General features: G+C 39.2%; 1 protein-coding gene and 1 long non-coding RNA gene across 6 annotated transcripts in view; one reads left to right on the top strand and one right to left on the bottom strand.

Moving 5' to 3' along the window:
• LOC110345489 (uncharacterized) overlaps nucleotides 1-828 on the top strand; it is a 53072-nt gene extending 52244 nt beyond the window's left edge. Inside the window, exons 2-3 of the long non-coding RNA XR_002388870.2 lie at nucleotides 67-100; nucleotides 708-828. This is a non-coding gene — a long non-coding RNA (uncharacterized LOC110345489). The remainder of the gene's footprint in view (nucleotides 1-66; nucleotides 101-707) is intronic.
• The window catches only part of Pik3r1 (phosphoinositide-3-kinase regulatory subunit 1), a 138040-nt gene that overhangs the window by 21123 nt on the left and 93227 nt on the right, over nucleotides 1-23690 (bottom strand). For 4 of the 5 annotated variants that reach the window (XM_087189520.1, XM_004862838.4, XM_004862840.4 and 1 more), the window contains exons 3-5: nucleotides 7354-7446; nucleotides 6712-6786; nucleotides 781-912 (exon numbers count right to left, since the gene is read on the bottom strand). In XM_087189520.1, coding sequence (XP_087045646.1) covers nucleotides 781-912; nucleotides 6712-6786; nucleotides 7354-7446 — 300 coding nt within the window. The remainder of the gene's footprint in view (nucleotides 1-780; nucleotides 913-6711; nucleotides 6787-7353; nucleotides 7447-23690) is intronic. The other variant, XM_087189521.1, reaches the window with a different exon arrangement.

The raw sequence follows: 23690 nt of genomic DNA on the forward strand, positions 1-23690 counted from the left end.
AGAATAAGACTATGTCTAAGAGTCAGTGAATGAATATACCCATACCATGTCTCTTCGTTCCTCTAGGTACAGAGGGAGTCATTCACAGTCTTCAAGAGAGGTGCACAGGACATTTGTCCTTCTCATTAGAAAATGCATTGTGAGAAAGTAAAAATCTCAAGTCAAATGGAAATGCAACAAACTCTTCATATAAAAAAAACTACAAGAGGTTCAGGGTGTGCTGGCAGAAAATCTGCCCTCTACCAAGCAGCTCCAAATATGATTGGCTAATTCTGAGGAGCATCAGATAAGTATCGCAGGTCTAACTTTGAAGATTATGAACCACAACTTCCTGTCCCCAAAGCACTGAACTGCGCCTTACCTCCCAGAACTGAGCCCTCCTCCTCCAACACATTTTGTTGTGGGCACTTGGGCGGTGGAGGGGGTGGGGTGCAAGAACAATCCAGTCACTGGATCCTAGTCCTAGATTCCTGCATCTAACGCTAGTACTGGGAACAGTGTGCCCTTCACAGATGTAGTGATCTCCTGATGTAGTCACTACTGATCACAGATGTAGTCAGATGTAGTCAATCAGCCAGTTCAACTCATGGACAAGATTCTAAGCAAACAAGAACTGGATACTCTGATAAGGGAGGAAATTTCTGGTGGGAGTGAGGGGAAGGGGCAGCTTACTACTAATACCTTCTAAATACCATGTCTTTATACAGTGCACTTCATAGTCTACAAGCATATTCCCATCTTGAAATATGTTCCGTGCAGTTGTCAGAAGAGAAAACACACCTTGAGCTAAAGAAATCATTTCACTGTAAACGGCTACTGGAATGACAGGATTTGGTAAGTCCAGGAGATAGCGTTTAAAAGCATCTGCTAAAACTTGTACATCGACCATTTCCAAGTCCATGGAGGCAACATCTAGGAAAAAAAAAAAAAACAGTTTAAGAAATATTTCAAAAAGAAATATTTCAGGCATTTATTTTATATCTCACTTGGGTCAATTTTCCAAATATGGAACTTAATTGTGACACAGGAAAAAGAGCAAAATAAGGACAAACACAAGCCATGGAATAGTTATTAGGAGTGTTTCCCATTGGACTTTTTCCTAAATTTTGAGTAGAATAATTTTTTCTCCATGCAGGTCTGTGCCACACATTGTAAGCATTAGGATTCCTAGCTCCTAGTCTGTGATACACTAGTATATTCCCAGACTCTGGGGCAACAAAACATAATGGCACTATTATGGGTAAATTATGCCCCTCCCAAATATATATGTTGAAGCCCCAATATCTCAGAAAGTGATTATATTTGGAGATAGGGCCCTTAAGAATTGATTAGGTTAAAATGAGCCCATTAGAGTGGGCCCTACTCCACTCTGACTGGTGTCTTTATAAGAAGAGGAGATGAAGACACACAGACACCACAGATGCCTGCACAGAGGAGGAACCATGTGAGGACACAGGGAGAAGTCACCATCTGAAAGCCTCAGAAGAAAGCAAACACACCTGTGTCTTCATCTTGGACACCTAACCCCTTGAACTGTGAGAAATACATTTTTATTTTGTAAGCCACCCAGTCCATGGAATTCCACCACCTTTCCAAAACCCGCTGCAGTGGGATCCTGACCTGACTGAGATGGGTCCTACATATGGCAAATGTTTCCTAAAACCATGATGGGAAGACGAGAAATGCAAATTCTCAAATGTCCTTCAACTTGAATTAACAAATAGTCTATGTCACAATTAACATAAATTGAACCTAACAGAGTGAAAGATTAACTGCTAAGATAATACAGAATTTTACACTGAGGGACCGGGGATTTAGCTGAGTGGTGCCACCGCCTACCCTCGTGAGCACAGGGTCAAGGATCCTGAGTTCTATTCCCAGTACCAAAAAACAAAAACAAACATGCACTGAGAATTAAATCTGAAGAATATCCATAAAAATAATTTGAGCAGTTTCTGGATGTTGCCCCCTAATGCTGAGTATGACTAATCTAACCTGTGGGCATCAGCCTATGGCAGAAGGTAAGATAAACGTATCTATTCAGTAAATCCCTCAGCTGGAAAAGAGGTTGAATGATTCAATAGAGAGGTGATACTGATCAGAAACATGATGCGTGCTCATAACGTATGGCACTGAGTCTGTGGGATGGAAAAAGGCACCAGGCCCAGGAGGAGCAATGAGGCTGGCGCAGGAATGAACACAGGCAGCTAGAAACCAGGAGAGGCATTTGATGCTGCTGAAGGATGCACACTGGCGAAAGGAAGGGTAACACAACAAAAGTGACCTGGGGTCCCATGTATGCAAAGGAGAAAGGGTGGGCTGATGGGCAAAACATTACATTTTTATGTGGCTTCATTAATTGCAGTGTTAAGAGTAAACTGGAAAAGGATGCTGCTGGGAGTAAAGACACTGGTTTTGGTAATCAGAAACAAAGTAATGAGGTCTGAATTCTAATGCAGTGAGAAGTGAACATTATCAAGAAATAACATTCTTGGTGATCAACTGGATTGGGTAGTAGCCTAAGAGAGAAGGAGAAAGTATCGAAGCTATACCAAGGTGTTTTAAGCAGGAGTAGAAGAAAGCAGTGTCCCAGACACAATGGAACTAAGTACGATTATTACTACACATTACTCTAAACTGAGACTAAGGCTACAGAAATTTCCTGGACACATTCCTCCAAACCAGTGGTGCCAAACCTGTGGGATGTGTGTTATTTGTTTTTCCTTTAAGACAAAAGATGTTAATGTACAAGTTATTTTTTTCTAAACTAAAATCTCAGTATTCAGGTTTAATTGTAGTGTTGGCACTTTGTGATAAATAAGTGGGTTTTGGGTTGCAGTTTGGACACTGTCTCTAAAAGACTTGCCATCACTCCTATAAACAAAACATGGTACACTAAGTAGGCAAAGGTTATCAAATATTGTAACACAAAACCACAAAGTCTTAAGAAAAGTCATCCTGGGCCGGGGATTTAGCTCAGTGGTGCCACCGCCTGCCTCACAAGTGCAGGGACCTGAGTTCAATCCCTGGTACCAAAAAAAAAGAAAAGTCACCCTAATATGCAGTGTGGGTAGGAAAAGGATCATTTATCTTAGAAGGTGAAGAAACAAAGTGCTATGTCTCTTAAATATCCTACAAAAATTAACCAGACACATATCACATATTTAACAAGTGTGGGAGGGCCACACTAGGTGTTTGGACAAAGGATCTATGTTGAAAATGTGCAGTTACTGGTATAATTAAGTACCGTTAAATAAAATGGTACACGTATCACTACAGGAACACTACACACCCACTGACTATTTGGCAAGCTTCTGGCCTCCCATATACTTTGCCCTTGTATGCTTCATTTAACATGTCTTCGCCCAGTAAATCAGTATTACTGAATGTGCTCATCCTGAAAAACGTGCTAAGCCATTTGGCAATGGTATCTCAACATTAATATGCTAAATATCCACGTGTCCCTCTCTCATGCAGGGTTCCCTCTGTGCTGTGGCACTGCTGATGAGCAGGCGCTCTATCATGACACTTGGCAAACAGAATGGCGATTCTGTGTCTCCCACCAGACAGGGTGCCTCAGAGAAGGGCTGTGGCTATCACCTACTCTTCCTGCACCCCTCTGGGCTCAGCACACACAACATGTTAAAGGTTCAAGGACTGTGCCACAAAGCCTTAACGTTCATTCACCAAAGCTCTTCTCTGAAACCATGTGTGTGTTCCAGTGAACTTCAGTGGTATCTGAATGAAACAGCCTCACACAGGTCTTTGGAGAAGCTCACTACATGTCAAATTCCATTAGAGTTGAGGACACAGTATGTTTTTCTAAATATTTATTTATTGTAACATAACTTTCTAAAGTTCCTTGGAGTTTATGACTTCTGCTCTCTAATAGTCCTTTTCTGCATTAAAATTAGCCTGACAGGCTCTTCTGATAGCTGTCATGGGGGGACTTCTCTAGATCTGGGTTGGCAGACTTGATGTTCTTTTCTACCTCACTTTTCACTGCAACTACTCTTGATGGGTAACCAGTAAAACCTCTAACGTATCACTCCTCCTGCCCACTGGAAAGGCATCCCCTCCCTGCCCAATCCCTCTCTAGGTTAGCGGTTCCCACTGGGAGTAGGGCTGGGGAGTGGGAGAGATTTGGCAGGGTTTGTAAACATGCAGTCCTGGTTATCACAGCTTGGGGAAGATGCTCCTGGCACCTGGTAGGTAGAGCTAGGAATGTGGCAAAACAAACTACAATGTACACGATCGTCATCTACCCTTCTAACAAAGATTTATCCAGCCTAACTTGTCAATAGTGCTGAGGCTGAGCATGCCTGACTCAGGTTAAGAGAACGTCAGGAGAAAATTTATACCATTAAAACTCAAAGGAGACAGGGCTGCGGATTTAGCTCAGTGGTTCCAGCGCCTGCCTCGAAAGCACAAGGTCCCGAATTCGATCACCGGTACCAAAAACAAACAAAACAAAAACAAATGAGACAGGGCCAAGGATGTAGTTCAGCAGCACCACACCTGCCTGACAAACACAAGGTCCTGAGTTTGATCCCCGGTACAAAAAAAAAACAAACAAAAAACCCTCAAATGAGACATGAAAGAAATAATTCATTTTAGGTAAAAATAGTTAAAAAAAACCAAAACAAACCAAGAACTTTTGTATCAAGAACACTTTGGAAACAAGCTTTGCCACTGAGCCACTGAAAAATGCTAAGAGAATTTAGTTACCTGAGGGTCAGCTTTCTTTTCTTAAAGTTAGAATAACTAATACTTATGCACAAAGTTAATGTGTAGATGAAATAAACAGCAAATGTTAATAAAAGTGGGGGTTTTTGTCCCCCATATCTTTCCTTTGCAGACACTGGAAATTCACAGGATTGTTTAAAGGCCATGATTTTTTTTCAGGTGTAAGTGACTTATCTTGCAGCTTCTTATGGGGTGGTATAATATAGGTACTAACAATCTTCAAGCTGGAAAGTTTTGGTAGGTCCACTCAAAGTTTGGATAACTTTTGAGGGGGCCATAAAAATTCACTTTTATACAGAGAATCCAAGCGAAACTAGTTTTCTACATGTGTGTTATTGAGTTCAATGAGGAAGGAAAGCCTGTCAAAATGCACTGATGACATGATGATGTGATCTTGGTTTAGGCCATCCCACAGGTGGTGTGAAAAAACATTTTTTTTTTTTCAGCTAACCTGCATCACTTTGCATTGGGCACATTAAAAACCTAACCACTAAGTTCTCAAATAACTTCCATTTCATCAGATGCTGATGTCTTAGCATTTCCTGTGACTCCTAACATGTTCAATTTGACCAATATTCTGACCAAAACATGTACCTGTATTTCAACTGGCTGAAAACAAAAGTTAGCATTTCCTTAACACCCTGGCAAAGCTGTCAGAATACAGAAAAACAAGCCTTTCGCCTTGCTTTCTAACTTCCTTCCCTGCTTAGAGCAGAGGAGACACAGCTGCAAAGATGATATGCCCCGTATGTCTGAGGCTGGTTCTTGTGGACCATGGGAAAATGAATTTCAAAAAAGAATTTTCTTTTAAGTTTCAAAACCTTTGAACAGTACATTTCAAAAGAAAGCATTTTCTGATAAAGATCTAGTCTCATTCTTCCCTCCAAGAAACATCTTTTCTAAAAGTTTTCCTAAATTGCCTCATTCTGAAGCTGCCTCAGACTTCAAATTCTCATTTACTATATTATGTGGTCATTTCTGGGCAATTATGCTTCTGAAGGAACTTCTTCCAGAACTAGGTTTTACTCTCTTTGGTTCAAACATCCAAATTGGAAACAAACAAGAAAGTACTATAAGGGAATGAAGGGGTGGAGTGATTCTAGAAGTTGACATGTGATGATTTGCTGGAATGATGGCAAGTGAAATGATTTATGCAGTTTTGTTTTTTGTTTTCTTTAGAGCAAGGAAGGGGCAAAGTGACTACTGTATAAAGCCCTCACTTGGCTGAGTTAATCAGTGTCACTTAACCAGTGGTGTGCTGGCACTGGCTTGCAGTGACTCACAGGAGCCCAATGTTTTCAGCTCTCAGCTCCTCAATCGATGCCATTTGGTTGGTTAGCTTGAAGTCCACCAGAGTGGGGATTTTGACACCTTACAGCACTGAAATGAGCAAATACTACAAACCAGGGCTTTTTCTTTCCAGAGAGTGGTTTACCAGCACACCATGAAATAAATCAATATTGTGGTATTACCTGATGTAAATATGATAATGGAAAAGCAAGGAAGAAAGTCAACTAAATGGAAGGGAAAGGTAATGAAAGGAAGAGGATGTCACAAGAGATTCTGTAAAAGGACATAGACTTATAAATATTTTTTAGCTGACTCAGATGAATTCCATGTGGTCAACAGCAGGGTCAAGGGAAGATGGTAGACACACAGAGCCAGAGAAATTCCAAGAGCTTCTCTCCATTGCAACCCCTGCAGACCCTAGGGGCTCCCAGCTGTGATGATGGCTGAAGAGCCCAGAGGCAAACTGCACACACTTACACTCCCACTAGGGAGTTAAACATCAAAGGTCTATATCAGTTGTATTGTTAACAGGGCTGAGGGAACTCTGCCTGATTTCTGGGTTCCCCTGAAACTTAGAATGTTGTATAGATTAGATAATTTTTTTATGTGTATTAGCAGAAACAGAAAGGTAAGACCTATCTTTCCCATTTGTATCTGTAGCTTCATGATACTCACCACAATCAAGAAGCTGTCGTAATTCTACAGAATTGCTGGAGCTCTGTGTTCTGTATAGAGTCGCACATTCCAGACCTAGGACACAAAACAGACTGTGTATGCAAAACACAGCTCTCTAGAGAACCTAGGAGCCTGCTGCCAGGGACACATTCCAGTTTCCATCCAGTATCTATTCTAGAGGTGTACCAAATATTCTTGGAAGTCAACTCCTACCATTAATCTTATCTGGCATGTCAATAATTTTGGCAAAACCAGCTGGCTGCTAAGAAGCAAGTTAATCATATTTATTAAATGATGGAGGATTTAATAGTTTCCATACAGTAACTACATGTTAGTCTTGAGTTAGATATCACAGGCCAGAAGCTGGGCATGGTGGTGCATGCCTGTAATCCCAGCACTCAGGAGGCTGAGGCAGAAGGATGGCTGTGAGTTCAAGGGCAGCCTGAATTACATAGCAAGACCCTATCTCAAAAAACCTTTCCCTAGTACATAAACCCAAATATCTGGTGTGTCTAGCCCAGTATCTGCACAGAGCAGGTAGTAAAAATTTATTTACAGAATGCCCCAGAGATACATACAAATTATTGCAGCCCTGAGATAAGCATCTAACAATAAACTGATTCCCTCTAGCAATCTGATTACCTTTCTTTTCAATGGCTTCCACTAGCCTGATGAGGAGAGGTGGGGCAATGTCAGGAGGTGCAAACTGCTCTGCCAGATCTGGAAGGGTCAAAGCTGCAAACAAACAAAATGCCACATTACATTTCATGTGGGATAGTCACATGCACTGGACCACAATGAAGAATATTCCAACACAAAGTAATTTAATTACATCTGATAGGAGCAAACGCAAGAACTGAGTAGGAAGGACTCCTATACGGGGCTGCACATTCTTGGGCTAAGGAACATGCCTGCTTCCTCTCCCACAGGACATACTCAGAGTGCCTACCCAGAATCCGGATCTCCTTGCCAGTTGAACTCCTATGGCCTCTCTCCAGTGCAGACCTCCCGGTCTGGGTGCACACTGTACCCCACAGGTGGGCTAAGTGGGACTGGAGTTTGGGTATGCAAAGTGAAGCCAGGTGAGCAGGGCCACCCTCCCCATTTCACCATGCTCTAGGGCAGCACTCCGAGGAGCCCAAGAAATAGGAACTCAAATCTGGCCTCTTGGTATTAGGAAAATATCAGTGCCCAGGTAGAACAATAGAACAGATTTTAGTGAATGGTTTGTTAACATGATGCATAGCTAACTTATTTAGGTTTGGGGTAATCGCCCTCCTTTTGTACTCTGGTCCTACAAGCACCAGAGTTGGCTGCACACTGGACATCAAATTAAGTTCTTGTGTAATTGCTAGTGAACCCTTTATTTGCTTGTGCACATTTTGGACAGTAAGAAATGAAAGGTTTTTATAAGTTTTGTTTCCATGCTTTATTTGTATGTTTTACCAATTTTAATGACACAAAACGAAATCTAATTGGATGGTATTTATAAACAACTTATTTTAACGTTACAATTGACAACCATATTCCGCTCGCCCCCAAAATTTTTAAGTAAAAATATTTTGCTCAAAATATGCCAGAAGAGGGAGCTAAATATATTCAATATAGCTGCAATCTTATTTCACTAAGATTTTAATGGTATAATTCTTTATTATAAGCCATATACCATGTTGGGCAAATTTCTAATTCGGTCCATATTTCAAGTAGTAAGAGTCAACACAGAACAACAGATTCATGATGCAAAAGTAAAGGTGTATTAAATTCTGCCCTCAGAGAACTATGACTTAATTCATTTTGCCAACCTTCAACCCTCTGGTCTAAGACCCTAAAGACTGCAATACGTCCTGTGATGGGTGGATATGTGTGATTAGCTACCACAACTACCCAGGAGAGAAGGAGAAGAGATAAATTATGGAGGAAAATTCCATAGCACCATATAGATTTTCTTTGGCGACTCCCCCAAAAGCATCCAGCAATGACATCTCTAAGTCTCTAAATGTTATAAACTATTAAGGTATCTGAAAAGCATTCAAAATGTACATGTCTTTAAATTTTCAGTCTTTAGCTAAAAGCACTGTAAAATTAAAAAAGAAATATTATAAAATGGGAGAACACACCCTTTCGTTTCCTCTAGTGGTGTAAATCACTTCCCTTGGCCTCAGTACATTTTTCTTTTCTTTTTTTTTTTTTTTGGTACCAGGAATCAAACTCAGGACCTTGCGCTTGTGAGGCAGGCAGTAGAACCACTAAGCTAAATCCCCGGCCCAGCCTCAATACATGTTTAAGCTCACAAAAGTATCTTCTCTGATGAATACCTTCTATACCGAAGGAATTGGTTATTACTCAGTCAGTATATGCAAAAGAAGGGAAACTTATGGATAAATGGTAGAGAGTATTTACTCATTAGCATTCACTTTAGCATCTCTCCTTATTCCTCTCAACCCAATGGGTCTTAGCATATCCCAAAACTCAAAAAGCTAAAGATTAAATAGTAAATACACAGACAAACACACCCACAAAATACTCAACTAATGTGCCAATTGCTCTTCCCTTTCCCTCATAAATAAGGCTATTTACTTAATAAAAAAAAAAAAAAACTTCCATGCTGGCACCAAAAGTGAAATTGCTTAATAAATGTTTATCTCCTTCCAGGATCTTATCAACATGATCACTTCTGCAGGGGAATATGAAAGTTAAATTAAACGATAATTAAAGATTTCATCTAATTGTGTTTGAAATATGCACCCACAGTTGTTATACTGCTAAGCTGGGAAATGCTACATACAAAAGGGTTTCCATCTCTCTTTCTTCACTTCAGCTGAAAAAAATTTAAAAAGCAAAGCATTCTTTCTTTTCTTTGTCCTTCTCAGTTTCTTTGGGAAAAACATTTTAGTCTACTTGCTGTTATCCTGAGCTACAAAACATCATTTGTTTTACTCATTCTGGTGTTAGATGAAGTTTCTAAAAAGCATTGTGATGGATACCAAGTATCTATGAGGGAACACTGAGACTTTTCTCGAAATAATCACCAGATCATTGGGGGAGGGGGGGAGAAGAAAGGGAAAGGAAAAGGAAGAAAGAAAAGCAGGCTGGTAAGCTGGCTACATACCTACAGTAGGAAACAAAAGTACTCCTTTTGTAAAGTAATGAGTGAATTTCCCATTGAATTTTTAATATTGGAAAAAAACTTTACATACTGCTCAAAGGTATAAATCATTATAGTTGATCAAGATTTTACAATTAAAATTTTAAAAAGTAAAATTTATTAGGATAGATCAGTTCTTAAAAATAACAATCCAAGGTCTCCCTATTCCCTAGGATGATGACTGTGATTCAATTCACTTCCCTTTTAGAAATATTTCGACACAGGACCTCAGAACTCAGAGCTGCTCGAGTTTATATCATCTACTTCAGACAATGGAATTAATTACTATCAAAACTCTAAGAAGTATTCTAAAACAAAATATTAATTTTTACAACAATCCTAAAATCAACTACTTCATTAATTCCATTAAATACACAAGGTCAACATTTTTTCATTAGTCTTTCTTTAGAGATCCCAACAGGAAATGACAATTGCTGGAAATTACTCAACTTGGTAAGCCATTCTGTGACAAGTCCATGATAAAATATCACATCAGACAGTCCGATAAACCAAAATATAATGGGACCAAAAGATTTAAAAAACACAGAATTATAGGGTGGAACTATCAAGCAAAACACAAACTAACTGAGCATGATCCTTCTAAAGTATACATGTCAGTCCTCTTTAGGCTTTTTTATACCTGAGTGAGGAATGCATTTTGGTTTGAAGCCTACTGTGGCACCCTAAGTCTGGAGAACCAAGTCCACTCTTAAGAATCTGGGAGTTTGTAGATTCCACTACTATAGTCCAACCCCCATTTTTCACTTAGCTGAATCATTTTTCATCAAGAGAAATTAGTATTGCACAAGAAATGAAGAAAGAACAGTCAAAAGGTCTGAAAGTAGTGAATCCAAGACACATAGCATTTCAAAAGAAAAGAGGAATTAGTTTTTTTTGATATTGACAAGGACACCATGGAACCAGGTGTCCCAGCTTCCTGTAGAAAAAATTTTTGATGACACATACGAGCCTGCATTTTCCACCCATTCATTTTCCCCCCTTTGCCCTGGTGGCAGCCAATTGTAAAGAGCAGGCGAGAGCTTTCTCTCTAAATTTAAGCCCTTCCAAACCACCAACATGGACAGGCCTCAACAGTCCCGGGCACCAGCGGCGTGTGGGAGACAGTGGCATTCTTTGCATCGAGTGGTGCCAACACCACTGCACAGTGCAAGATGAAACCAGCACACAGCTGCACCTTTTGGAGGCGTTCTCTGTTAAAAAAAAAAAAAAAAAAAAAGGTATTTTAAAGTTAGTGCCTGGCAGGGCTGAGTGGAAAGTTTAGGCTGAAACACCAGGAGTCCAGAGAATGCCAAAGCCGAGTATTTCATTACTGATGGAAATGGCTTGAAAGTGTGTGAAAAACTACCACTTACCTCTAAAACTGTAATACCAAACACACCGAGATGTATATGCAAATGTGGATCAATATTAAATCAAGATGTTAATCTGTACTAACTGCTACTAAACCCAAACTTTCTGTCAGAAACAAGCCTTCATATGACTTTAAAAAAAAAGGTATGTACATTCTGGTAAGCAAAAGTTCCAATTTTTTTTTCTTTTCTTTTCTTTTTTGAGACAGGGTCTCACTATGTGGTTCAGGCTGGCCTTGAACTTAGTATGTAGCCCAGGCTGGTCTCAAGCTCACAGCAATTCTCCTGCTTTAGCCTCCTGAGTGCTGGGACTACAGATGTGTGCCACCACGTCTGGCCTTAAAAATCTTATTCTTTATATGTATAATGTTTAATAGCTTGAATTTAAACTTCTTAAATTCTGTGGGTTATACCTCAATAAACACTGGCCTGTGCTCTTTGGCTAAGATGAGAATGCTAAAAGACAAAAACAAAGCAAAAAATGAACTATAGGTTCCTTAATTTTGATACATACTTATTTAATTAGTAGCACGGAAATGACTAGAAGCACAAACTGAAAACCAGAGTCCTGAGTTTTAATCCCAGTTTTACCACTCCCTGAATATAATCTTGGACAAGTTATTTAACCTGAACCCCAAGTTTTCATTTGTAAAATGGAGATAATTACGTGAATAAGAATTAAGTGACTAATATAAATAAGCTTGGGAGGCATGTCACCTAGTAAGTGGAAAGCACAAATGTTATTAACAGTAGAATTATTGATGTAACATATATTAATTTTTGAAAAACTCAATCACAATGGCAAATTTTAAGATGAAAAACTATTTAGGATCTTCTCAATAATTTTTAAAGGTGGCAAACTAGAAGCACTTTTGACAGAGTAGACATTAATATCTTGCCTTTCTTTCTACAAACAATGCTCAGTATCTTTTGGGAGGTCAAACCAAATACGTTATTACTTTTAATTTATCAGACTTTTTCCCAATAAGGACTACAATGCTGATCTATCTGCGTTATTCAAATTCAGTTTTCTGAAGGTAAAGAAAAAAATGAGGGTGCAATGATTGAATAATAAATTGCACTAAGCTTGGCAGAAACAAAAACTCTTTGGAAGGAGGTGGGAGAGTATGGGCAACTGAAAATGGGAGTAGAAAGAAAAGATGTGAAAGTAAATCTTCAGCCATAACTACATTTTTAGAGATAACCAGTAGGAGGAAATTTATTAATAGAGTTGCCAACAGATCTAAATTAGAAGTCTGTAAATCTTTTCAGATACTCTGCACTAATTAGTCTTTAATATCTGAAGTTTATCTTCTCCCACTTATCTCTTCTGTTGTGCAGATTAAAAACAAATGACAGGGATGTGAGGCTCTTGGTCCATTTAATTTTTTTTAAGACACCAGATTGGCATCAGAAACAAACAGCAGGCAAAGATCTTCTAATGAAGCACAAGCAGACATTACAGCTTTGTTGCTCATGGCCTTAGCTAGTCTCAGAGTGAAGAGATCACTGAAATGCAAGATTACACTTTATCTTTGACAGGTAGCCTAATTAACTGTGATTCTTATCGTGTAAATTGGAGTCTGATTTGTAGATGACAACTTACAGTGGATGGCAAATTAAAATGCTGGGCAGGAGGTAAATGGGGAAGAAAGGGACTCTCCAGGCCTTGAAAATAATTTATAGTCACATCCAATCAGCTTCAGAGGCCAGTGATTTGTAAGGGGGGCTGCTCTTCTGGTCTGTTGGCTTACAAAGATTTCATAGTAAGGATGACCCAGATGGCCCCAAAAATGAAAGAAAGACAGAGTGGCCACCTGTGTTGAGCAAATGAATGAGTATTACTGAACGCTAACTGGGATCACATCTCTACTCTTTTACAGACATGCTCTTGTTTAGTTCTCCTAGAAGTCAAAATGTATAGTCTTTATTATCCTCAATTTAGAGGTATAGAAACAGAGACTTAGAGCAAGTAAGTTGCTTGGCCAATGTCAAAGCTCTAACTAGTAACCACGACTTCAGCTTGGGCCTATCTTCCACCCACCAGAGCATACAAGTCCCAGTCAAGGAAAGAAATTGATGATATATTTCCCAAAATTTCCACTAAGCCTCCCTAATTTAAAGGGTAACTGTTATAAGAGTGTGTGATGGCAATCTCATAAGGAAATAGCCTTAATACTTGCTGATGGGCTCAAGTGAAGCTATCTTGATAATATCAGTTTCTGCACCCTCTCACTAACGAAGTCAAGACATTTTCCTTCACTGCAAATTACTGTGCTAGTGGATAATCAACAGTATAATCAGCAAGGCGATGGGTGCCGCTGTTGGTAGCAGACAGAGGTACGGGCATTACAAAAGAACCAGGCAATCTTAGCTGGGGGCAAACATGTGGAGATGCTCAGCTCTCTGCCATATGTATTTGACAATAAATTTCAGAGTCAGCTAAAATGTTATAAATAATAAAGCAGGATCTTAAAATCCAACTGGAGAAGCCCCAATGTCATAAGCAATTGAAGTATTCCCGACTCGGAGAAGGCTGGTGGTGGGCAAAGAGAGGAGCTGGATAGAAAGCATTCATGGTGAAGCCAGAGCCTACGAAGAGGTCTCTGATCCAGGCTGGAACTTCAGTGACAACACAGCCAGTGGACCTTGGCTGACCAAGAGAGGGAGCCTGGGGAAAGAGGGACTGCCAAAGAGGCAAGTTAGCCCAGCTACATGGAACAGGCAGTTTGAAGAAAACCCGGATGGAAATCACCAGCAAAAACAATCACTAGATTCCATCCTGCTAACTCTAGTCAGGGTTTTCTTCTCGAACATCGTAAACATACTGAAAAGTTGAAACAACTGCTTCAGGAATACCCATACATCCTCTACCTACATTCTACAATTAACATTTTGTCATAAATTTGAAAAGTATTCATCTACCTATTTTTTGCTGCATTTCAAGGTAAGGTGCAGTAATCAGGTGCTATGGACTGAACTGTGTGCCTCAAAATTCCTATGTTGAAGCCCTGTTCTTCAAAGTTATGCTGTTTGGAGACGGAGCCCTTGGGAAGAAATTGAGTTAGGATACAGTAAAGAGGATGAGGCCCTTGTGACAAACGAATGCCCCCTACCCTTCCCATGTGATGATCCAGCAAAAAGGTGGCCACCTACAAGCCAGGCAGTCAGGCCACCAGAACCAGACCATGCTTGCACCTGGATCTTAGACTTGCAGCTTTCAGAGCTTGACAAATGCATTTCTGTTGCTTAATCTACCCAGTCTATGAGATTCTGCTGTGATATTCTGCACTATCATATCAGTAACTATAACAAAGAGAGGGAAACAAAAACTTGTTGAGAAAAAGTCAATGTCAAACAAATTCTATAGGCACTTAGTAAACACTTTGTATGTGTCAGAATATTCCCGAGGGCAGAGGTTCAGGTAGTGCTGTCATCTGGGATCCTCCATTTCCAACAGGATTCTGGGGGTGCCCACACTGGTGGTCCTCACTTTCAGTAGCAAGAATGGGGGATGACATATCTGTCCAACTTTGAGGCAGAGGAGGTGAACCTTCTAGGTGGCCGTACCACTGCCCCCAGTTCCGAGGAGGTGAGCTGCACAGGCTCCAGCAGCACACATCCTGCCCACCCCCCCCAAACCCCCATTGAAATGAAAAGATACATAAACAAGTTTCAAAACCAGACTTCCACATCACCTAAAGCAACCCCAAAGGGAAATGAGATGGAACGATCTAATAAGTCAACCACCTAGATTCCTGGAACTGGCAACTCTAAAAGAGTATCTGGAAAAAATGAAGTCAGAAATAATTTCTCAAATAACAGCAGAGATTGTGCCCATAGTGCAAGACATGATTAATGAATCCACAGAGGTCAAAGATAAAAAAAAAAATAGAGGAGCTTAGGAACATGATGGAATCCCAACATAGAAAAACATGGAATACATAAAACAGATCCAAACAGATTTCTAGGACACTAAAAACTCCACTAAAGCTTACACAGCACAATAAACCAAGGTGAGGACAGAATTTCAGATATAGAAGATAATACTGCAATTGAAGAAACAGGAGAGAGTGCAGATGACATAAAAACGCTGTTCACAGAAGTGATAGAAGAAAACTTCCCAACCAGGGGAAAAGAACTTGACATACAGGACTCCAACTAGCCTTGATCAAAAAAAATCTACACATAGGCATATAATTGTTAAGATTCCAGAAACTCAACAGAAGAACAAAGTTCTACAAGCAGTTAGAGAAAAGAACCAAATCACATACAAAGGAAAGCCCATCAGAATCACAGCAGACATCTCAATGCAAACCCTCAAGGCAAGAAGAGCTTGGACAGATGTATTTCAAGCCCTAAAAGAAAACAGCCTCCAACACAGAATGATGTACCCTGCAAGACTATCTTTCAAAATTGATGGAGAAATAAGATACTTTCATGAAAAACAGCACCTTAGGAACTTCATGAATACCAAACCAGCACTCTAAAAAATTTTACACAATATCCTAGGAAAAGACAACAAGAATCACAATCCCAGGAAGCCCAGAAAAATGAATCCATCGGCCATGACAAGAAATTAAATGCAAAGAGGGAGAATTCAACAAATAGAAAAAGTCATGACAATGATAAGTCAATATGTATCAGTTATAACCATCAATGTTAATGGTCTCAATTCACCAATCAAAACAAATACACTGGCAGAAGGGGTCAAGAAGCAAGATGCAACAATATGCTGCATACAAGAAATACACTTAATTCAAAAGGAAACTCATAGACTAAAAGTTAAAGGGTGGAAAACAAAACTCCATGTGACAGGAACCTGAAAAAAAAGAGGAGTAGCTATCCTCTTTGCAGATCAAATAGATTTCAAACCAACACTGATGAAGAGAGACAAAGAAGGAAACTACATCCTTATGAAGAGAACAATCCAAGAGGAAGAGATGACAATGATAAACATATATGCACCAAACACTAGTGTGCCCAACTATATAAAACAAATACTAACACACATGAAAAATCATATAAGCACTGATACAACAGTAGTGGGGGACCTCAGTACCCCACTGTCACAAATAGATCAACTAGACAAAAAATAAGCAATGAAATACTAGAATTCAATCAAACTCTTGAACAAATGAACTTAACAGATGTTTAGAGTGTTCCACCCAACCAAATCAGAATACACATTTTTTCAGCTGCACACAGGTCATTCTCCCAAACAGTCCACATACTCACTCATAGAACATGCTTAAGTCATTGCAAAGGAATTGAAGTTATTCCCTCAATATTATCAGATCATACTGTGATGAAATTGGAGATCAAGAGCAAAAGAACCCGGAAGAATTTCATAAACACATGGAAACTGAAAAACACACTTCTGAACAACCAATGGGTCACAGAGGAAATTGAAGAAATCAGACAGTTTCTACAATTAAATGACAATGGCAAATACAACATATGGGAATCTAGGGTACACAATGAAAGCAGTCTTATGAGGGAAATACATAGCAGTGAATACTCATAAATATTAGGAAAACAGAACGAGCCCAATTAAACAACCTGATGCTGAACCTCAAGCTTTTAGAAAAAGAAGAGCATGACAAACCCAAAGCTCATACAAGGGAGGAAATTCTAAAGATCAAAGGAGAAATCAGTGCAATGGCGACTAAGAACGATTAAAAAAAAAAAAAAAAAAAAAAAATCAATGAAGCCAAGAGTTGGTTCTTCAAAAGAATCAACAAAATTGACAAACCCTTAGCCAACCTTATCAGAAAAAGGAAAGAAAAGGCCCAAATCCATGCAATTAGGAATGAAAAGGATGAAATTAAAACAGACCCAGAAGAAATCCAGAGGATCATCAATACCTACTTTGAGAACCTACACACCAATAAGATGGAAAACACAGAAGAAATGGACAGATTGCTAGATAAGTATGAATTACCTAAGTGGAATGAAGACCTAAAAATTCTAAACAACCCAATATCAATCAATGAAATTAAAAATGTAATTAAAAATTTACCAATTACAAAAAGCCTGGGTCCTGATGGATTCACGGCTGAATTCTACAAGACATTCATTTAATGAGGAACTAATGCCACTACTGTTTAAACTCTTCAATGAAATTGAAAGGGAAGCAACACTCCCAAATTCATTCCTGGAAGCAAGCATCACCTTGATCCCCAAAGCAAAGAAAGACTCAACCCAAAAAGAGAACTATAGGCCAATTTCACTAATGAACATAGACGCAAAAATCCTTAATAAGATACTGGCAAACAGAATGCAGAGATCATCAAGAAGATCTTACACCCTGACCAAGTGGGATTCATCCCAGGGATGCTTCAACATAGGCAAATCAATCAATGTAATACACTATATCAATAGAGCCAAGGACAAAAACCATATGATCATCTCAATAAATGCAGAAAAAGCATTTGACAAAATCAACATGCATTCATGATAAAAACCCTACAAAAAATTGGAATACACAGTCTCTACCTCAATCTGATAAGAGCCATCTACGAAAAACCAACAGCCAATATTATACTAAATGGTCAAAAACTGAAATCCCTCATGCTAAAATCAGGAACAAGACAGACAAGGATATCCACCATCACCACTCCTGTTCAATATAGTCTTGGAAACGTTAGCCACAGCAATTAGACGAGGAAGAAATAAAAGGAATAAAGATAGGAAACGAAAAAGTCAAATTGTCATTATTTGTAGATGATATGATATTCTATACAGAGGACCCCAAGAACTCCACCAAAAGTCTTCTAGACTTAATAATCAAATTCAGTAAAGTAGCTGGATACAAGGTCAACACACAAAAATGAATAGCTTTCCTCTACACGAACAACAGACTCACTGAGACAGAAATAGGGCAATCAATTTCTTTCACAATAGCATCAAAGAAACTGAAATATCTAGGAATCAACCTAACAAAAGAAATCAAACACCTCTTCTCTGAAAACTACAGCACTCTGAAAAGAGAGATTGAAGAAGATATCAGAAAATGGAAAGGCATTCCCTTGCTCCTGAGAAGGAAGGATCAACATAGGGAAAATGACCATACTTCCAAAACTGCTATATAAAATCAAAGCAATCCCAATTGAAATCCCAGCAGCATACTTCACTGACCTGGAGAAAACAATCCAAACATTCATTTGGAACAAGAAGAGACCCAGAATAGCAAAAGTAATTTGAGGTAACAGAGACATGGCAGGGGGTATCACAATCCCCAACTTGAAACTATACTACAAAGCTACTGTGATAAAAACAGCATGGTACTGGCAAAGAAACAGACTGGAGGACCAGTGGAACAGATTAGAAGATGTAGAAACAACTCCAGACACACTCAGCCACCTCATCTTTGACAAAGGAGCCAAACACCCTCACTAGAGGAAAGACGGCCTCTTTAATAAATGGTGCTGGAAAAATTGGGTTTCAACCTGCCAAAGATGAAAACTAAACCTATATCTCTTGCCAAGCACTAAACTAAAATAAAAATGGATTAAAGATCTAAATATTAAAACAGAAACACTGAAGCGGCTGGAACAGAGGTTAGGTAGAACTCTTGAAGGCATTGATGTAGGAAAAGATTTTATGAACAAAACCTCAGTTGCCCATGAACTAGCACAAACAATCAACAAGTGGGATCTCTTCCTTTTAAAAAGCTTCTGCACTGCAAGAGAAACCACCACCAGTGTGAAGAGACAACTCACAACGTGGGAAAAAATTTTCACCTGCTCTTCCTCAAAGGTCTACTATCTAAAATCTATAAAGAACTTTAAAAATTCAGACCTCCCAAATTTAAAGACACAATCCAAAAATGGGCACCTGAAATAAACAGACATTTCTCAGACAAAGAAGTGGAAATAGCAAATATACATATGAAAATATGTTCAACATCACTGGTCATTCGAGAGATGCAAATGAAAACAATACTGAGATTCCACCTCACTCCAGAAAGAATGGCTGCTATTATAAAATCAACCAATAAGAAATGCTGGCGGGGCTGTGGGGAAAAAGGAACCCTGCTCCACTGCTGGTGGGAGTGTAGACTGGTGCGACCATTGTGGAAATCACTATGGCGATACCTCAAAGAACTAGGACTGGAAGTCACATCTGACCCAGCTATCCCCCTGCTGGGTATCTCCCCCAAAGAATTAAAAGAATCATACCACAGTGATATATGTGCATCCATGTTCATAGCAACACAATTTGTAATTGCTAAAACTTGGAAGCAGCCCATTGCCCATCAACCGGAGACTGGATAAAGAAAATGTGGGTTTGTTTTTTTTTTTTTAACAAAATAGAGTAGTACTCAGCCATAAAAAATGAGAAATTAGAGACATTTAAAGCTAAATGGATGCACATTGAGGCGATACTCTTAAATGAAATAAATAGGACACACATCTGTAAATACCAAATAGTTTCTCTAGTGTGGGAAACAAAGTATAAATAAGGACTAAAAGATATAATAGATAATGTGAAATAGGAAGAAAAGGGGCAAAGGCGAAGTGGAAGTAGGAGGAGTAGGGGAAAGGAAAGAAGGGAATGGAATTAATATGAGAAAATGAAAAAATGGAAACAAAATCTTTGTAAATAGGGAGTGATGGAGGGGTTGAAGGGAGGGCAGGGGAAGGGGGAAAAATAAGAACCAAGATGGATTATGTAAAGGTGCAAATTTCCAATGATGAACTTCATTACATTGTATACCTAAAGTGTACCAATAAAATTAATAATAATAATAATAATAAAGAAACAGGCTGGGGATTTAGCTCAGTGGTTCAGCCAGCTGCCTCGCAAGCACAAGGTCCTGAGTTGAATCCCTGATGCCAAAAAGTAAAAAAAAAAAAAAAAAAAGAATGGAGGATGAGCCATGGACCAGAGAGAGAAAATCCAGATCACTGTAGGAAAAAGAATCTCAGACTGGCAACTTCTGCCCATGTACCCTGGGCTTCAGAGGCCACCCTTACACAGGACCCCAGTGCCCAAATACAGACACTTGTGCTAGGCGGATGCTGGTGACTGTACAGTGAATAGGGTTGCAACCTACCTGCTCAGGGATCAACACAGAGTTTAGCAAGAGAGCTCGGTCACTCAGCGCCCCTGAGCTATGCCACAGTGTGGGGAGGGACGGCCTGAGTCACAAGTCACTTGAGGCCCCACAGTAAGCTCAGGCCACGAACAGGCTCTTTAAATCTGCTTTGTGGCTTGGGGAAGAGGTACAAAGAAACAGGGAGTGCGAGAAAGGTAGACTGCAGACGCGGACTACTACTGCTGATAGCTGTCTGTATGGAACCATTTCAGTGTCCTTTAGTGCTCAGTGCTTTATTCCATCTAATGTGTACAACCTGGTAAGGTATTATCATTGTCCTCTTTAACATATAAGGAAAGTGAGAGTAACAAAAATTAAGCAATCAGCCTGAAGTCATGCTGGCAGTGACAGAACTGGAATTTGAAAGAACAGATCGATTTCCCAGACAATCTTAACCACTCCGTGAACCAGGTTTGCCTCCTCAAGCAGACACCACCGCAGTGTGATGCTATACTGAAGGTTACAAAGCAAGGGCAAAGGTGAAAACTCTTTGCACAGTATGAGGGGAAAGTACTCGGTGACCATTACAGCCCTTGGTGACAAGAAGTGTGTTCGTTCAACTTGGGCTCAGACTGGTGGGCCAGCTTCTCGCCATCACCTCTGCTTTATCAAGATTGAACCCTGGCCAGCCCACTCAGTCAGGCTAAACATTCTCAGGACAGCATTTATTAAATATTTTCTCACAAGGCTAAACTAAGCACATTTTTCCCCAAAGTTGTAGTGGATTTTATTTAGCTAAAAATAACTGGCCAACTTAATCATTTTCAGTGGAATGGACTCCTCTGTTAATCACCAGGTGGGAAAAAGGCCTACAAATATTTTTTTAAATATACATTTTATAATTTATATTTCCAAGGATCTCAAGATGAAATCTTAGTAAGATATGCTTAATAAGTATGGGAAAGGTGTGAAAGTGCCCAGGACTGGAGGGGAGAGAAAAGAAAAAAGATGAACTGCATGTGTAATTGGAAAGAAAAAGGCATGAAAGGGACCTGAAAATATTCAATAGGAAATTCCCTAACAGATAAAATACAAAAGATAAAATACACAAGACAAAATACATAAGATAATAAGACAGTATTTAGTAGTATATATATATATTTTTTGAGGCAGGGTATCCTTTTGTAGTTCAGGCTGGCCCTGAACTCACTATGGCTGGCTTTGAACTTTCAGTTATCCTCCTGCCTCAGCTTCCTGAGTGCTGGGATTACAGGCAGTCAGATATTTTTTGATTAACAAAGTTCTAAAAACCACGGATACAAGTCTCAGCTATCTCTATTTTATAAAGGATAACAATTTGGAGATAAAAGTAAATGCAATCCTTACCTGTATGAAGAATCATAGTTTTTAAAGAAATGGAGCAAAATACTTTCACTTAAGACAGAGGTGATTACTTCTGGATTAATAAATTCTCCTATCTCACAATATATCATGTTCATTAATGAAACAAGAGGTAATTCACCTCTTAGCTTAAGAAATCAAAAACCTCTGGTTATGATTTTTTAAAAATTTTAAATGGATCAATTTAGGCAGAAGTTAGACCACACCATTACGTTTTCAAAAAATTCCAGGGTAATAAATAGTACTATGTTGTAGAGAATTATTTGTATCAGGCCAAGTTACTTTTTTTTTCTTTTTACTTTTGATACATAGAAGATACTGCAGATAAAACTGCCACACAATATAAAATATAATGGTTACATTTATTTATGTTCTACCAAAGATTCTCAGAAATAAGCTAACAAATACAGAGAGGTGATATCTGTGGAGTGGGTTTGCTCTAGTAATTGCATAAAAATCAACAGGGTAAAGTGATTATGTCAATATAAACTAGACCCAACTGGTGAAAGAAAAGTAAAAGATACAGTTTGACTCGGGAACTTTCCAGTCTTTAATTAACACGTTAGACTCTTGACTGAAACACCTCCGAGACAACCTGTGGCCAGAACACCACTGAAACTTTCTGGCTCAAAGTGGGGACTGTAAGAAAGTGCTGGTTTCCTATAATGGAATACTTGTAAGGCTGTTAATGAGAAAGAACGAGGGAGTCAGGCTGGTTCCTGAGGGCCCACAGTGGGGGCAGTTGTTACCCCTGTGGGTGTATTTTTTTCTGCCTTGTCATCTCCAAGTTGCCGGTCTTAAAGACCACAACAATCTATGCCCCACTTCTCTGCAGAGTCACTTCTGTCTTCAGTTGAAAGGGAAGCGATAAGGCCCGAGCCACAGGAGGGAGTTTTGTACATTTTGTTCTATCAGCTTAGGCCTCAGTAACTTTATGAATTATGAGCTGTCAACTACTTTTTCATCTGCTATAGAATATGCTTCTTAGAAATTGTGGCTATAAATAAAACAACAGATGTTTTCTGTTGGCTCCAATAGGAGTCTGGATAATTTTTTAAAAGGGTTAGAAGAGAATGAATCCAAAAGGCTGTATTAGATCTCCCCCTGTTGCTCACTCTCTCCATCAGCCTTCTGAAGACACCTTCATTTTCATTCCTACAACTCTGTTTGAAGCCATTTAAATGTAACCTGTTAAGAGAGGCCAGAAAGGGGAATATAACACTACTGTATCCTTTCCGTAACTTCTATTCCTAAAAAAGAAAGAACGACTTTGTGCCTTACCTAGGCACGACTGTCACTATATGCTATGAAAAACAAGTGAAAAGTTACTGTGCACTAGTAGAAAAAACTAGACAACAGGTGAGGAATGTGTTCTAGATTTCTCTACTGAAAACAGGCTGAGCAACATCAAGCAAAACATTCAGTATCTCTGGGGCTCATTGTGCAGGCTGGTGAGGTGGTCAAGGCCTGAGGTTAATATCTATATTCTAAAATAGTTTCTAGTTCTTAATTCTATAATTTTGGGAGGAAGTGAAGGATAGCACATTACCAATACAAAATTATTGAAATTACATGTAATGAGGAATTACTTTAAAAAAACAACTCTCTAATCTCCTCACTCATTTTGTTGCAACTCTGGCAAAAATTAGAGGCATCTGGAAAATGGCACTAAGTATAAATTACTTCAAATATGGGGGGGAAATAAATGAAGTTAAATATTGAAATGGGAGAATGGCAATATTTAATTAAATGCCATTGGGCTACACAAACATGTAATTTCTAACCTGGGGTGTGGGGGTTAGAGTTTTTAAGTTAGTTTTCAAAGCCAGTCATTTTGCCAGAATGAAGAATAATTTCAAAAGGACTTAGAAATGCCTGTGATTTCTGTGCATGGGTCAGACAGAGGACAACAGACTCCACATTCTTAAGTACATCATAGTTATGACAGCTACAAATAAGAGAATGTGACTTTGACTGGATTACTATGTACCATGATTTCTGGGGAGGAGAAAATCATGAA

The sequence above is a fragment of the Heterocephalus glaber genome, unplaced genomic scaffold (genome assembly GCF_053883595.1).
Source record: "Heterocephalus glaber isolate CG9 unplaced genomic scaffold, H.glaber_assembly_v1.0 deba00001543, whole genome shotgun sequence".
NCBI lineage: Eukaryota > Metazoa > Chordata > Mammalia > Rodentia > Bathyergidae > Heterocephalus > Heterocephalus glaber.